Source organism: Eschscholzia californica, unplaced genomic scaffold (genome assembly GCF_041429995.1).
Source record: "Eschscholzia californica isolate CP2 unplaced genomic scaffold, dmEscCali1.0.p SCAF_6, whole genome shotgun sequence".
Lineage (NCBI taxonomy): Eukaryota > Viridiplantae > Streptophyta > Magnoliopsida > Ranunculales > Papaveraceae > Eschscholzia > Eschscholzia californica.
This window is the reverse complement of record NW_028238483.1, coordinates 20,936,965-20,954,750: the sequence shown is the minus strand read 5'-3', so window position 1 is coordinate 20,954,750 and position 17,786 is coordinate 20,936,965. Positions and strand designations below refer to the sequence as shown.

Sequence of the window (17,786 nt, the reverse complement as noted above, 5' to 3'; positions counted from 1 at the left end):
AGTGATTATATGTCAATACTCATTAAAAATAAGGTTAGGCTATTGATTAATCTTGCACAAAATATTATGATTTTAATTTTTGTCAAGAACTTAGATGGTTATTGCATTAATTATGGGATTGAACTGACATGTCGCCAAAGTGACCTCTGTCGGGTAAAATACCATAGTTGGTGTAGATAAACATGTCTTAGTCCATGTGAAGTGATCGGCCCAAAGGAAGGTTACTTTGACAGGTCTAAGGGAAGCCTTAAATTGCCTTATGACTAAGATATGTGATATATTTAGGTGTCATGCGAGTATTGTGTCGGTCCAAAGAAAGGCACAACACTTGGCAGATCTTGTATCAATATCAGAGAGTATCACTAGTAAGTTATTATCTCTGTCCAAAGACTAGGTAGTAATGTTACACTTGATATCTTGAAATGGGCCCACAAATTGCAATATTTGGTTAATTGCTAATTTTTATGCATGATTTTATTGAACTCTAATATGAGCATGTGTGTTTTATTGTCTTTTGTATTTAGTATCATCTATATCTGCCAACATAAACAACATTCCGGTGCTTAACGGCATTAACTTTAAGAAATGGAAGAAGCACGTGATGACTGTGCTTGGTTGCATGGATCTTGACATTGCTCTTAGGATGGATCGCCCAATGCCTATGTCCAGCTTAAGTACTACTGAACAGAAGGTTGTTATGGAAAAATGGGAGAGATCTGATCGGATGAGCCTGATGATCATGCAAAACTCAATTCCAGACTCGATAAGCAGTGGACTAACTAAGGCGAGTGCTAAGGAGTTCCTCAAGCAACTCTCTGATTGCTTTTCAGCGAGTGGGAAAGTGGAGACAAGCACTACATTATCTAAGCTTGTCACCATGCGGTATAACGGTAAGGGGAACATACGGGAGTACATTATGAATATGTCTAACCTGGTGACCAAACTCAGGGAACTAAGACTTGTATTGTCTGAAGACACACTTGTTCATTTGGTCCTCATATCTCTTCCTGTTCAGTATAACACACTTAAGATCTCCTATAATTCTCAAAAGGAGAAGTGGAGCTTGAACGAGCTCATTGCACATTGTGTTCAGGAAGAAGATAAGATTAACCAGAAAAAGACAGAAAGTGCTCACCTAGCATCAACTTCAGGAGTAAAAAGGCTGGATAAGCAAAAGAAGGATAAAGGTATAGCAAACACAATAACTTCACAAGTCAAAGGCAAGAGAAATTTGGATTCCAGGCATTCCTGTTTCTTTTGCAAAAGGACTGGTATCGTGAAGAAAATGTGTTATGAATACGCCGCTTGGCGTGCTAAGAAAGGTTTGCCTCCACTATTGAAAGCCGATTGATGGTGAAAGATACATCTTTGTGGGCTGTAGAACAACCTTGCAGTTGGAAGCAATCAGTGTTTGTTTTATTTGTAGTTCAATTACGTACTGATTGTTATTTGAATTTAGAAGAAACTTTTCATGTACCGTCATTCAGACGGAACTAATTTCTATTTCCTTTTGGACAAATTTGGTTTTAATTGTTCAATTGAAATAGATCATTTAGTGTTTCTTTAAATTCTAATATTGTGGATTATAGTACTTAAATTGATTAAAGATATATAATCAAACACCATAAAGGCGAATGTGGAGTCAGGCAAAGATATTTGGGGTTCATTCCCTTAGGTATCGTGGAATGACAAACATTGTCTTGTCTGCTCAATAATGACTCATCGCATTAAGAATACCTTTACTGAAAGCAGTTTGATCGCTCAAACAACCCTTCTTTTTAATCAAGAAACTCATGTTCGTCGAGGATGTTAATTACAGTGGGAGTAATCAAAATAAAGAGATTGTGTTTGAAGACGAGTATACAAATATTCGTCCTAAAGTCACGACTGACAATAACTAAATTTTTTTTTGGATACAATTATTGTTCAGCCTGTGAATTAAAGTGTTTAATCAGATACAATCATGTTGGTTAATCCCACATTTAGTGAACAACCTTTTCTCGTACTAGTTAATAAAGAACCTCAAAAAGAAACAGAGGAATAGCTAGAGAGATTATGGTTGACATTAACGGCCTTAAATTAAGGAACCACTTATGAGATCCACTATGACTTTGTTGTCTATCTTAATGAGCACAATTATGACTTAAGGTTTGAAGTATTTAACTTCTCCTAGTGAAGTCAAAATGAGCTCAAAATTCTGATGACTGAATTGAGGTCATGAAAGGAGAGTTGAAGTCTATGGACGACATTAACATTAGGATCTTGTCGAGTTACCTGTAGGGTGAGATCAATTGGTTGTAAATGAATTTACGAAACCAAAAGGACTCAAAAGGTAACATCGAAAGATATAAAGCACGTCTAGTCGTCAATGACTTTACTCATAAGGGAGGATTAAACTTCGAAGAGGTATTCTCGTCTGACTTTACGAAGTATTCTTTAAGTCAAATAAATTGTACCAAAATTTTGATGAGGTATTTCCTCTTTCGGTTCTATGAGGAAAATATCATCGATCAGTGCATATATCTCAAGATCAGTGGGAGTGAATTTATGATCCTAGAACTATATGTAGGTATGATTTTACTAGCAAACATTGATATAGGCTTGTAGCATTGGACCAAGGACTTTCTCTCAAGCGAATTTAAAATGAAAGACCTTGGAAATGCTTCTTATGTTTTGGGTATTCAGATAGACCATGATCACCCTAAGGACACTCTTGGTCTTTCCCAAAAGGCCTAATCGTTAATTTCTCTATGGCATCCAGAAATATTCGCTAGGAGATACGTCAGTGAATAATGACGGCAAGTTTAGTTTGCTCCAACTTGTGAAGTTCGATCTTGAGAAGGAAACTGAGACAATCCCAAACTCGTCTGTGGTTGGAAGTCTCATGCATGCACAAGTTTGTACATGTTCGGATTTGACATTTGTTGAAGGAATGTTGGGTAGATATCCAAGTAACCCAAGGCTAGACCGTTGAAAGGTCATCCAACAGGTTATGTGATAACTGCAAAAGAGCGAAAGATTACATGCTCACTTTTGAGGAGAAACGATCATAGAGAGATCATGGGTTGCTCCGATACGGATTTGCTGGATATCTTTATCATAAGAAATCCAGATCAGGTTACATTTTTGTGGTGGTTGGAAGGGTTAATTATTGGAAAGTGTAAAACAATCCGTATGACCTTCTCGACCATGAAAGCAGAGTTCTTAATATGCTTTCAAGCATCAATCATGCAATTTGGCTTTGAAATTTTGTCTTTAAAGTTAGAAAGTGGTCGGATACGTAAAACGACCAATGAGGATCTAACATGACGATTAGGCAGCTGAGTTGTACTTAAATAACAACAAAAGCTTTTCAAAGTCCAAATACATTGGGATGCAGTACCTTGCGGTAAAAGATAACGTTCAGAGTCTTTTGGTATCCATTGAGCACATTGACACAAACTCCAATATGGTGAACCACTCACTAAAGATTTACCGCCTAAAGTTTTTCAGCAAGTATGTGGTTTATATCGGGATTCTAGGATCCCATTGATTGGTGGGAGTTTGTTGTCTTAATTTTTTGGATCCATTTGGTTGTGCTCATTGGAAATGTTTGGTTTCTTGTATTGACCTTACGTAGTTTCAGAAATTATGTATTATATTTGGTACTCTGAACATAAGGATATCAACTTTCTATTGAGGACACCATTGGGAGAAAGTTGGACTCTGTGGAGTCATTGGATTAGTTGGAAATAGACATGTTTTAGATCACAATTGCATGCAATTTCCATGCTACACATCCACACTTGATCTATGTTGTTGATTACGTTAGTAATGTGACCATTAAAGGTTTAGTCATGAACTAATGCGACGAACGCCGTTTTGATCCCTTGCTAATGTGATTAATGAACCAGATTGTACGTGATATTTGAAGTCGTGAAATAACAATTTTTGTGCACACTAAGGTTCTTGTATTATGTAATTCGAGAAACATATAAAGTCCAAGTGGGAGATTGTTAGTACTTTTAATACTAATGACTAATGTGGACTAATATATGTATTAATTACATAATACATGTTATTTCACTTAAGGGTCCCAAAAGGTGATCTAATCAATTTATACATTATGGACCATAAAATATCAGTTTGAAGTGTGGGGAGCGTATTAGCAATATGTCATGTGTAGAGCCCTCAAAAGTAATTATCAAAGAATAATGGGCTCTTTAATAATTACTTGGGTAACTACTAGTAACTACCTAGGCAGTTCCCATATTATTCAGGGCAAATCCCTAAACCAGAGAAGAGAGACGTGATTTTCCCAACTCCCATTTTTGAGAAATCAGAAACAACGTCCATTCTCAAGGTTTAGAAGATTTTGTCCAAATCTTAAGGGTGACACGGAAATCTACTGTATCTTCAAGTATCTTCAAGCTATGGATTCGGGTAAGTACCTAAAACCTCCTCATCTCTTTAATTCATCAAATAGAGATCTTGGGTTAATTTCATTATTTATGTTTTGTTATTTATATGCATGAGTAATGAATTTTCCATCAAGTGGTAGAATGAAAAAGCTAAATTATCAAAACTACAACACTTGGTCTACATGTATGATGTCTTACATGGAGGGTCAAGATTTATGGGAAGTTGTGAATGGTAGTGGAATATAAAAGTGGGCAAAGCGATGTTCGTTTTGAAGACAACAACCGAAGGTGATTTTTGTAGAGCATATTAGAGATGTCTAACTCCCCAAGAAGCTTGGGATACGCATACCAAACTGTTTTCGAAGAAGAACGACACTAGGTTGCAACTACGTGAGAGGGAATTGTTATCAATAGCTCAACGACACTAGGTTGCCTACCTTTTCCGACCCTAGACTTCAAATTTTAATTCTCACTATGCCATTTCATACAAGAACATGCTTCACAAACAACAAATGAATTTATATGATATCATTTAGCCCGAACAGAGAGCATTGTTTTCCTCTAGCTAAAGATAAGTATTCGCATTACCCGTGGCTATATTTCTATTTCTGACTATCAGAACTGTTAAATATTTCTTCTTCGATCGTCATCACACCTTGCTCATTTCATCTGCCTTTCTTCAGCTTTCATCTTCTTCAATCCCCAACTCACCATGAAGTTAAAAGATTAAAGTATAATGACCACAGTCAGCAAGAACTTGCATCTCCTTTAGCTTCTTCTTTCTGGTCACTCTGTTTCTTCGGTTTTTTGGTTTGCTTATTCGAAGCTCGGTCTGCAGTTGATACAAGCAAACTGTATACTAAACAATCTGAATCCATCTTCTCCAATATTCACCACCTTGGCTGACTAACCGCTATCGCCACCTTAATATATTTTTTTTTAAAATAACATGGTTATATATAGGGGTGGGAATCGGTCCGGTCGGGCCGACCGTGGGCCTTAACTTTATCGGTCGGTCTCGGTCGGGCACTCAAAATCAATGTTCGCCTATTTACTCGGTCGGTCCGGTCCGGTCAAAATCATCATTTCCATTGACCAAATCCCGCTTGTGACCGAAAGACCGGTCGGGACTCACCGGTATCGGTCGACGGTATCGGGCCAAACCACCTAATTTATAATTAAATAATACCTAAATGAAAGGTTAAAATTCTGAGATTTCATTAACTATTCTTATACTTTTAAATACCACTTAGTCACTTACAATTTACAAGTAAGATTACAATACTTTCAACAAAAAAAAGTAACATTACAATATTGGGGGTATTTAAATAATAAAAACACAATAGTGAAGGCAGAGAGATGAACTTGAAGTGAAGAAGAGAGTCGAGAGATACGAAAAGGGAAGGCAGAGAGATGAACTTGAAGTGAAGAACGAACTAGGGTTAGCTGTTTACAACTTAGAACAGATGAAATGATGAATGAAGTTAGAGAGCGGGAGAGATGATTCGGATGAAGGTGCGACAAATGAAAAGAAGAGAGGTGTTTAGATGGTTTATATAGAGGAGGGTAGAATGTTGTGGACTCTAGGGTTTTAATCTAACGGTTGTGCATCATACTCGATTGGCTTAAAAAATCAACCGTTGGATTAACCCTAAGTTACTACGGGTAGTGGGCGATCAGTCGGGTAGGTAGTTAATTCGGTACTTAATGGTCGGGCCTATCGGTATTAACCATAGGTCTTTAATCGGACGGGTTAATCGGTACGGTCACCCGGTCAAAGGGCTGTGACCATTTCCCGACTGCTAACTACCCGACTGATCGGCCGGGCTTTTCCCGTCACGGGTATCGGATCCCCGCGGTACCTAACGATCCCGGGCGGACCCAAGCGGGTACCGGGCTTCCGGGCCGTTATCCCACCCCTAGTTATATATATGGTTTTGAGACATCAAGTGACCCAATATGCTTATAATTTTCATCAACTATTTTGGCGATACTCCTAGGCGGCATAAAAAACTAGGGGCATCTTTTATACATTTAGTAACCAATTTCAATAAATCAGGGATTTCACCCTTGCTGTGAATGAGATTAGAACAGATGCACTACCAACTTAGCAGTTGTTAGCCCGCCACAGTCATCTTCATGTTTTGGCCTAGGGTTCAATTAAATTTTTCAGAGCATCTGATTAATTTCTTTATCTTTTACAACAATCCTTTTAGGGTTTTCGCTCATCACCCGTTCATTAGATGAACTGGTAAAGATCAATTAAATTTTTCAGTAACAAATTCAGGTGAACTGAAACTGCTCTTTCCATATTGCTACAGGCTCGTCATACTAAAGATGATTCTTCAACTTCCATTGTCAATGAATAGGAATTGCTTGACCGCCTCCTGAGCTAAAGGACTCCCATTTCTGATCATTTCAACTTTCTTACCTATAATAAAAGGAACATAACACAGTTCTAATAAGACTCGAGCCCGTGATAGATCTAGCTTTAGGAACATAAACACAGCTAGACACATCGAAGGCAACTACAAAAATAAGCATCTGAATACCAAGAAAGTGATGCGAATCAGAGGTCTCCGTTGTCAGGCCCATCGCCCACCCCACCCCACCCCCCCCCCCCCCCCCCCCCCCCCCGCCTAAACAGGATTACCTTATTTGGAATCTTGATCAGTCTGTCTCATCTACCATCGAGAGTATGACCAAGTAACATTTTTCGAAACTGCCGATCAGATGTCAAACCTACAGCACTTGAAGGGATAAGACACCTAGTCCTTCTATTCGTGACCTCAGTTAGTCTTCTTCTATTCGGGTATCAAAAACTTAATCCTTCGCACGCAGTTATAATATTAGAACATTTTCTTTCCCCTAAGCCATGAGTTTCCTGTTTTCTTAAGTTCAGACTTCAGAGGAAGAATTACACCCAGTTATAAGATAGCTTGACAGGGCATTACCACTTTTTTTTTTCTTGTCCAACTCCATGTAAACAGCCTAAACACTAAACCTTTCTCCCGGTTTCATTTTAACCCACTCAAACCACATGTACAAATCTCGTCTTTCTTGTCCCATGAAGGTATTGAGACCGTTAAAATTTCATTTCATAAATGGTTAGTTTCCTGTCATTTTGAAATAAAACCCCAAAGCTGAAATCAATATCCTTACTGACCAAAATAACTCCACTTTCAGAACGATTAACTCGAGTCTCAAACTCATCTTCTTCACACTGCCAGCTTCTCTTCATCCAATAGAGGCACCGCAATGTCTTCCCGCATAGTGGCACTATAACTTTCTCCTACATCTGCCCCAGCCTGTGCAAACACTTCTACTGCTGCCGGTAACATGCCATAGTACCTCTTCAATTTGTCCAAGAGTGGGTCACAGGCCTTCGGGTCTTTTACATGCCACACATATATTGGAGGAACCAAATCATCGATTGTCGCTTCCTGCCATGCATGTTGTCCAGCTCGCATCTGATGTTTATAAGCATGGCATTGTCTGGCTCTGTGGCCCCTAGGCCCAACTTGGACCTCAGGACAATAACCACATGTATGGACGGGATATTTTGACATTAGTTGAATGGCTCCTGAACGCATTTTCTCCCATGCTTCAATTCCTCGCTTCGCAACTCCTGCACAAACTCCAAATAAGTAGCCCTCAAACAAATAACTGGACATGGTTTGATCTCATTACACATAAACAAACAAGATTGATAAGGTGGTGTTTGATAAAAATTAATTCAGGGCAAAAGACTGAATATCAGGACCAGCTTGTTTGGTAAAAGCACTTAATAGATGTTTTATGCAGTACTGCTCCAGTATTCATGTTTTAGACTTTTAATGTGCAGTGTCTGAAGTCAATTAAGGAATCCATTTCAGTGTCACCAAACAACAAATATATACTAGAAGAAAATAAGAAAAAAGTTGTACAGATACGAACCTTGAAGATCGTCAGGAAGCAAGTCAGGAGTTTGGCTGCGCCTTCTTGGTTTCTCACTCTTCTCCCAAAACCCGAACGATTTGATGTCTTCACCAGATAAATCAAACTTCGGAAACCTCCGCTCAAAATCTATCTTTCTCCCAGCAATGTTGTAAATAGGAAACGCGTGTCTCCTTGTTGGGTATTCTGGGATATCAACACCTGCTTGAATGCACAATTCTAAGATGCCTGGAATACGATCAACCTCGAGATGTTCTGAGTGTGATACAGCTCTACCTATCCTATCATATAAATGATATGATTCCACCACAGGGAGAATGTGTTCAATTCCTCCTCTTTCCCAGCTATGTTCTTTAGTAGGTGAGCTTCCTGGTACGTTACATGTTTTGATTTTATGTGGTATATGTCCCACATGAACTTCTTTGCATATTCTGTGCAAATTGATCGCCAATTAAAAAAGGAAATATCCATAATCAACAACTCTAAGATAGTGTTTCTTTTCTCAAATTTATAGAAGTTTGAGGCAGATTTTAGAAGTTTGCTTTTTATCTGACTCGTGCGTCTAAATTGGCTGACTAGGGCTAATTTTGGGTCATTGAGTCAAAATTAAAACAAGTCTCAACTAAGAGACAACTGTCTGAAATAACCACAAATGACAATTGTGCCCTGACTAAAACAAGACAGACTTAAAAGACTCAGATTCGAACAAGAAAAAAACAAACGCCCTCTAAATTTTTTACCTGCACGAGTAGACGGGAATGCTCTCCATAACCTTAGAAAGACAGGTGACTAACTCTGTCCTTGCCGTGCATACTTTGTGAGCAACTGGGATTAATCGCTGGACCAACAAGCCATTTTCAGGGGGTCGTAAAATAATCTCAGTCGGACTATGCCTAATCTGTTTCTCTTGTCTTGCTCTCCGTTTGAGTTCATTGATGGGTACTACTAATGGCTTCCTCTCTGTCCTGTGAAGCTTTCTTGGCAGATCTGGATAATTAGGTGCCTCGTGTGACAGAGTCGAAAACGAGAATTGGGGGTTCATTTCTTCACCTATACCTATCAAATTTATGAGGTAGTACGGGAGACCGCTACATCGATGATTCGTGAAATTACGAGATCGGTTTGCTAACATTTTTGCTCTTCAGCCGTCTATACTCTGGAAAACATCACACAATCAGATTATGTCTCTCTATCACCCAAACTCCAAGAAGAATAAAGATTGAAGAGAAATTAGAAAGCATTATATTGCATTTGAAGTTGACCCTACCCTAACTAACACTGAAGCTATCCGAAAAATGCTTCGAAACGGCTAAAAACTCAAAACTATTCAATCTTAGACGTAGATGAATATCACTTGACAATGGAAAATAATGCTTAGCTAGCCCAAATTCTATTTCAAGCATAAGTACCTTTAAATTAAAACCCTAATGTCCAACATGTATCCTTTGCTCGACTCAATCAATTACAGTATAAAAATCCTCAAACTTGAATTGGTACGTTCTTGTTTTCAATTTTATCACAAGAAACTAATTTATGCATAATTGAACTCGCCAAGTAATGCCATTAAGTTCTTTCTCTAACAACAACGAGACATGGCCAAAAACTCAAATTCTCACCTCTCAAGTTCATTTTTTTTTGGAACGGTAAGATCCCAACCCTCGTCTCTCTATCGGAGCCATACATGTTACCACTCAACCCTGTCTCTCCTTTATTACCATCATTTTCTTACTCAAACAAGATTTGTAAACCAAAAACAACAAGCGTGTATTACAAACTCTAACAAATACTACCTAAAACACTACAATTATGAGCCTTTGTTTAGAAACTAAACCAAATACTAGTCATCTTTGACAAAAATGCAAGCTTTCGGAACTACCCAAGATTTGTTTCAAACAAAACAAAACCCTAGATTTTACGATAAATGAATAACTAATTTGAAGGGTTAAATACTTCGTCTTATACTCATAAACTTCAAAATCAAGCTTCAACCAACTAGAACAATTGACAGAACCAGGAATTGACATTGGTAGGAGGGATAAAGTATGGTCAAACTCAAAACCACCATGTTAAGGTTAAGAGACAATCCAAAATCACCATATACCTATAAAACATTGCTTGGGTATTGGGAAGAACAAAATATATACACAGAAAAACCTTAACTGAACCAGAAAAGAAAGATTGGGCATTGAATAAGGGAGGTTGACCTACCTCTCTTGGAGTCTCCTCCTTCTGCTTCTTTAAAACCAGAGAGAAGGAATAAATGGCGGCATTTGCTATTTTCCTTCCAAGAATCGTAAAGGCAGTTCAAGCCCTCGTTGGGTTGAACATTATCGAGTCCAAGTCTCGGGTAGGCCCGTTGGTGAGTGGCTTTCAAAACTGAAGAAGCAGAAGAAAACTGTGTGAAAAAAAAAAATCAAACTCTCTCCTATGAATTTGATTCATGTACATTTGGGCTACAAACAAAAACTTAATAGAGTAATTTCATCAAACAGTTGGGCTACAACCTATATCATCTCCATAATTCTCGGAGTCTTCAATTTACACCTCAAAGTGGTTAAAATCAAACCAAGTATCGAGTACTCACCAGAAATCTGAGTATCCCAATTTTGGAGTAGTCAAGAAATCAAAATTGAGAGAGAAAGTGAAGATTTAAGATAAAATCACAAAACCCTAGTGTTGCAGCTCGGTTGCTCGGCTCCTTGTTGTTGTCGATTTTTCGTAATGTCAAATCCCTACTCACTCCCAACCCTGGTAGCCCAGTTGATCAGTGCACATACTCTTTTATGTTAGTTGTGTCCAGCTCCACCCACTTTCTCTGTTAATCATCTCTCACTCCTAGCTCTATCCAAAGCTCTCAGGCTTTTAGTTTTGACAATTTGTTAATTTTTAAGTTCTTTCAAGGTTATCACTTTTTGTTTTCTTATTGCATGTATGGGACTATGTTTTGTTTGTTACAGCTTTAGGAAAATCCCATTTAATGGATAAAAGTGTCTTCTATCAAAACATTTTATGTATCTCATCAAAAAAAAAAACATTTTATGTAATGGGAATGATAATAGTTTTATCTTCAAAAAATCATTTATATTGTATCAACCATTTACCATATTGATTGTACGATTTTATGTCATTGTCAGTTCTACATCAAGGTGGAGCACGAGAATAGATGGAGAAATTAACCTAAACAACTCAGAAGTGCCATGGTGGTGGTTTAGGTGGTTAAGGTGGTGTGCAGGTGGTATCCATGGTGAATTCTGATGGTGAAGGTGGGTGGCAGAAGTTGTTGCTCCATTTCAGAGTATGCTGATGCCATTGTTAGCTCGAGTCGATTTCAACGTAATGGAGGTGACAAAACTTGCTCCTTCTCGTAATACAAATCAACCAAAGACATGATGATAAGTCATATTTGTAGAAGTGTCTTTTTATAGGTTCTCTTGAAAATTGCTAAATAAAAGTTGATTAATTAAATTTTCGGTCATGATTGGGAGTAGTTGTGTTTAAATGTTCATTTTTTAAGAGCCTCAATTCAATAAGCTCGAGCTGATGTAGAGAGGTATGAGCTTGAGCTCGATTACCGTTGACGAAATGTATATTTCACCTAAAAATAACTACCGGTTAATAACCCATACAAAACATCTTTAATTACAAGCCATATCCCTCTATTCCTGAAGCTATTTAGATGATGAGATTTTGAAAGGTGAAGAAGAAAATCTATCAAAACTTTAGAATAGAATCAAATAAATTTCATTATCAAAACAAAAGGGAGTTTTCTCCTAAAAACTGTTTTCTTCGTCATTTAATTCAGGTGTGAAAACCTAGTAACACAATCGAATTTGCTCTTATCTCTTTTTAGATCTTTATTTCTTCTGAAACTTTAAGGAAAAACGGAAAAATGAAGAAGGGGAGCAGCAGGAAGAATATGATTTTTTTTAACTTTTTATTCTCTGGATCTAGTGTTCTTCCATTTTTGTAACTTGTTAGATAATCATGGTGTTCTTTGAAAGGAACCACTCATTTTTCTCTCATCTATTGTCTCAAAAACTGCTACTTTACGTCTCAACCTCCTAAAATTATGTGTTCTAGATGAGATTTGAGAGCAAAATGAGACACCAAAATTATAGTTGCTTAGGATCTTATAAGAATCATAACTGAATGATTGAACTAACGGGTGAAGATTCGTCTAAGAATCAAAAACTTAAAATTTCCATGTTAAAAATTCAATGTCAAAAATTCATTATAGAGTAACTCTGAATTTGATTGGAAGATCAAATTATAAAAAGATGTTGACGGAAAGACTTGTAATTAGATGGATTTTCTGCTTTATTCTTTACCTTTTTAACCACTCCATAATTTAAGGAGATGGCAGCTGGACATGGGCTAATATGACATGATCGCCACCGTAAATGAATTCAAGCTCATATATTACAACATGAGCTCAAGCTCATTCAATCACGTCTCTTTTTTTTGGTCGGTGCTATTTACAGAGCTATTAAGTGTTATTTACAGGTCTGGCTATTTGTAGATCTAGTTTTTACTATTTGCAAATCTTTTGACTTTGTAACAACTTATTAGTTATTTAGAATAAAACCCCTATTTTAGAGATAGGTCCTTCCTCTCCATCTGAAATGCTGAAAAAATAGATATCAGACCGACCAAAAATATTGAAAAATTAAACATCAAATTGACCAAGTTTCTTCACAAAAAATTTCTTCGCACAAAATTTCGTCACCGAAATTACTTGGTAAAAACGTCACCGAAAATGTTCATCGTTCTAAGCATTATTTCACCGAAAATTGAGTCGTTCACTTACAATGTTGACCTAGAAATCTGAGTTTTTTTTAGAATAATCACCACAAATTAGTTTATCTTACCTTTAAAGTTATGTCTTCACTTAGAATGTTGTTATACGAGTCCAATGAAAAATTGTAGTTGAGTTCTTCAATATCAAACTCTTCCACTAATGAAGTCTCTTGACCACCAAGCTCCTCCATTAATGTACCTTCGTCATTGTTAGGTTCTTTCATTACTAATGTTTCTACTAGGTGATTGTGAGTTGATTGTTCATAGTTGTGGTGGTGATTGTTGAGGTGGTGGAAGGAGTTGGTGGTGAGGTTTAGGAATGAAGGAAATAAAATATCTTCTACTCTATAATCAATATTTTTTTTCTTTCAATTTGATCCTTATCAAATTTGATTTTAGTCCCTATGTACTCTGTAAATAGCAAAACCTTATTTTACAGAGAAAGTGAAAAGATTTCAACTTTTGGCCTTTGTAAATAGCCAAAGTCGCTCTGTAAATAATTTTGACCTTTTTTTTTTATATACATTGCAATCTGTAAATAATATGTTTCCTTTCATACTACTATTTGTACTTCACTATTTCATCTTTTACTTACTTTGTTTCAGATTTTCTAGGAATTTTTATTTGAAACCCTAAAAGCAACTAGGATAACCAATAAGAATTTGTAGATTAGAGTTTTTTTTGTTCAGTGAATTCTCATAATTGATGACTTATTAATAATTGCGATAACAAAAAGTCTTTATATTTTTTTTATGCAAAATATATCATTAGAATAAATGTGTGTTTAAAAGGGTGTGAGCGGTGCAACGACACCAGATCAGTTCAAAGTGTTTCGGCACTGAGGCCCACTCAAATATATACTTTATCAAACAAAAAAGAACAAGAACAAATATGACAACAAACTCATCTCAGTTGGTTTTATGTTATGCAAATTCAAATTGGAATTGTAAATTCATTCACAACTGTTAGGACGAAATACCAACAAATTATGATTGAACCACTCAACTTTTTTATTTTTGGTCATCTCTTGTTTCAAGGTTCATTTAGTGAAGTCCCATTTTCACTTTTTTTCGTTGAAATGAAATTATATTTCCACGTACTTTAAATTTTTTTTTGATATGGTATAGACATATTATGTTGTTCTACTAAAAAACTTTCTGGTTTATCTTGTTTGAGATTCTATCTCAGAAAAACTAAAAAACACTAACGCATCAATGCTTGAGCCATTTATTCCTCATCCTTAAAACTCTTTTAAGAAAAAGAGATGGCTACATATTATAATAGTAAGGGGGTAGTGGTTGGAACTTTGGGGGACATTTTCATGTCCCCCAATGTCCGTGTTATTGGTTGGGGACATTTGAAATGTCCCTAAATGTCCGTGTTATTAGTTGGGGATATTTCAAATGTCCCCAAATGTCCCCAAATGTCCGTGTTATTGGTTAGGGACATTTCAAATGTCCCCAAATGTCTATGTTATTCGTTCGGGACACGAAATTAGGGACATTTAAAGACAAATTGGTTTTGGGGACATTTGGAGACATTTTAGTGTAAATTTAGAGAGCTTTTGGAGAGAAAATGTCTCTCAAAATATGGAAGACACTTGGGGACATTTGAGTAAGGAAGATAATAAAAATAATTATTATTATCAAATCATATTATAATAATATTATCTTATTATTATATTACTACATTATTATATTATTATTATTATTATATTATTATTATATTATTATTATTATTATATTATTATTATTATTATTTTTATTACTATTATTATTATATTATTATTATATATTTGAGTAAAGAAGGTAATAAAAATAATTATTATTATCCAATCATATTATAATAATATTATCTTATTATTATATTACTACATTATTATATTATTATTATATTATTATTATTATTATTATAATAATAATAATTATTATTATTATAATTATAATAATAATAATAATTATTATTATTATTATATTATATATTTGAGGAAGGTAATAAAATTTTATTATTATCAAATCATATTATTATAATATTATCTTATTATTATATTACTATATTATAATAATAAGATATGAATCAAATGTCCTGAAATGTCCATAAAGACATTTTGTCTACGGACAAATGTCCTGAAATGTCTTGAAATGTCTCTAGAACATTTTGTCTCTGAGTGTCCTCCAATGTCCTGAACCACTACCCCCCCCCCCCCCCCCCCCAAGAATCTACCAAATTTTATATTCACTTTTTTTTTTTTTTTTGTTAAAAAACAGTACTCAGTTCTCACCTATTTGAACAAAACAAGTTGCATTCGGGAAGTGCAATCGAGTAACGACATTAATATCTGGACTGACAATTGGATTCTTGAAATCAATGGCACTATTCCGAACAACAACCAATCCGATCTTACCAAAGTATCTCAACTTATCTCGAATAACACCTGGAATAATGAAGTGCTCAGAGCTAATTTCGACATTAACATTCAGAATCTGATAAAGACTATCCCGGTGAACAGCGAAGGTAAGAACCAACTCAAATGGAAGCTCACCAAATCGGGTAAATTCACGGTTGCCTCAATGTACCACCACCTCAGCAATAATAACAGTAATCATAACTCTAACAACCAGAACTGGAATTTCATCTGGTCTCTCCCGACTGTTCCGCGCATCAAAATGTTCATCTGGAAAATCTGCACCAAAGCTCTACCAGTTAGGGAAAGAATCGGTAAATATATCGACAATAATAATACTTGTCCCAACTGCACTAGTATAGAATCTATTGAGCATGCTCTCTTACACAAAGCTTTGGCTAAAAACATCTGGTTTAACTACAATATCACATCTGAAAATATTACGTCCATATCTGACTGGATCTTCTCATGGGAAAATCATAGTCATCTCTGCTACACCAGAGAAAATATTCACTTTGCGACCATTTTATGGATTTTATGGAAAGTGAGGTGTGACCACTGCTTTCAATATGAAATCAATGACCTTAGCAAAATTATCAGAATGATCGAAAACTTTCCAAAAATCAGTATTAAACAGGAGAAAATCAAACATACTACTAGTGAAAAATGGCAACCCCCGCCCCAGAATTTTATTAAAGTGAATGTAGATGCATCGTTTACTAATGTAACATCCAATGTGGGAATTAGCTTGATTGTTCACAATGCAGAATCAAAATTCATAGAAGCGAAAGTAAAATCCACTAGAGCCAGGAACAATGAAGAAGGAGAGGCGATGGCAATCTTACTCGGCCTCGAATGGGCGAAAGCTAATCAACTCAAGAATATAATCGTAGAAAGTGACAATATCTGTAACACCCCACATCTAGATTTCCACGTCGGCCGCCATGAAAACCTAAACTCAAAGCATTTCTCCGCAGAACAGTAAACATAGTCGATATATCCATCAAAAGAGACAAATAATATCAAATGTGAAGCTCATAAGAATCAATAAATCATCTAAAAGAAATCTATTAAAACTTTCTTTACTCAAACAATGTTACTAAATCATCGACACGTAGGTCGGACAATATCGAATGAAATAAATAACTGTCTAGGAGGCGAAAATCCAAATAACTACCTAATCTCGAAAGCGAACACTAAGAAAGAAACTCCGAGCTGACGAACTGAGATCAAACTGGTGGCGTTCCCCGATCTCTATCACCTGAAAAATAGTATGCTGGGTCAGAACCCAGCTAGTAGATTTCTAATTACCTAATGTCTAAATAGACCAATTCAACACAAAACCAAGTATCGAACAACAGATCAATAATAACAGTCCATTGTGTTACACCTTTCGTACCAATACAATTGAAGTCAACCTATTATACGGTTGAAGAGATTCATACAATACAACTTCCCTTTTGGAGGGGCATAACCAATTTTGAGGTCCACGAGATAGCGTCACTTGCCATTCGTGTTTGCATCGTCTTAAACCTCTCAATAGACAAAAGGATACCACCCAAAAAGGGGATCCGTGCAACACGAGCACAGTGCAACACGAGCACTTTACATATGAGCAAGAGGCGAGCCAATCTCTAGTTGGTAATTACTTCTCAAACTAGAAGTATGTGGTCCACAAGAATGATCTTGTGTTTGCATCAACTTAGACCTCTTCATAAACTATGGATACCTCCCAAAAAGGGGATCCGTGCAACACGAGCACATATGAGCAGGAAGCGAGCCAACCACCGATAACTTATGGATTACAATCATCAATCCATATTTGAACTCAAACCCCTGGTCCACTGGGTTGTCCAATATCACATTGACAAACCCGTGTTTGCAATCGATCCACATGTCGAGCCAACCAGTCTTAGTTCATTCCATTAACGGAACTCAAGATCATGGTCCACCAAGTTATCTAATATCACATAAATAACTAATGTTTGCAATCGACTCACATGTCGAGCCAACCAGTCTTGGTTCCGACTAGCCTATGCTTTCTAGGTTAACAACCTAAAGCAATATATCACACACAACTATTGGTAGCACTCATGCCCCAATATCACACAAATAATCTCATACAATCAATTATCAATAACAATAACATAAACACGAATAATCATTAGCGTCTAGGCTGCTGCCCGGATGTATTTTCTACTATGTTTATATAATCCTAATAGTCTAGGTTGCTGTCTGGGTATATACAT

General features: G+C 36.3%; 2 protein-coding genes across 13 annotated transcripts; one reads left to right on the top strand and one right to left on the bottom strand.

Annotated features, from left to right (window-relative positions):
* The first annotated feature begins 601 nt into the window (after window positions 1-601).
* On the top strand, window positions 602-1,351 carry LOC147532375 (uncharacterized). Its single transcript, XM_086649936.1, has one exon. The coding sequence runs from the start codon at window positions 602-604 to the stop codon at window positions 1,349-1,351; it is 750 nt and encodes a 249-aa protein (XP_086506062.1).
* Window positions 1,352-6,806: 5,455 nt separating this feature from the next.
* On the bottom strand, window positions 6,807-11,292 carry LOC147532374 (APO protein 3, mitochondrial-like). 12 transcript variants are annotated; one of them, XM_086648202.1, is made up of 6 exons: window positions 10,921-11,120; window positions 10,545-10,712; window positions 9,077-9,492; window positions 8,613-8,767; window positions 8,337-8,537; window positions 6,807-8,028 (listed from the first exon to the last, which is right to left on the bottom strand). In XM_086648202.1, exons 3-6 carry the CDS (start codon window positions 9,466-9,468, stop codon window positions 7,619-7,621), a joined length of 1,158 nt encoding a protein of 385 aa, XP_086504328.1. In that variant the 5' UTR covers window positions 9,469-9,492; window positions 10,545-10,712; window positions 10,921-11,120; the 3' UTR covers window positions 6,807-7,618. The 12 variants fall into 12 exon arrangements, with proteins under 12 accessions (XP_086504328.1, XP_086504330.1, XP_086504329.1 ...); XM_086648204.1 differs by having other exon boundaries at window positions 9,077-9,485; XM_086648203.1 differs by having other exon boundaries at window positions 10,545-10,731; window positions 10,921-11,087.
* Window positions 11,293-17,786: the final 6,494 nt, after the last annotated feature.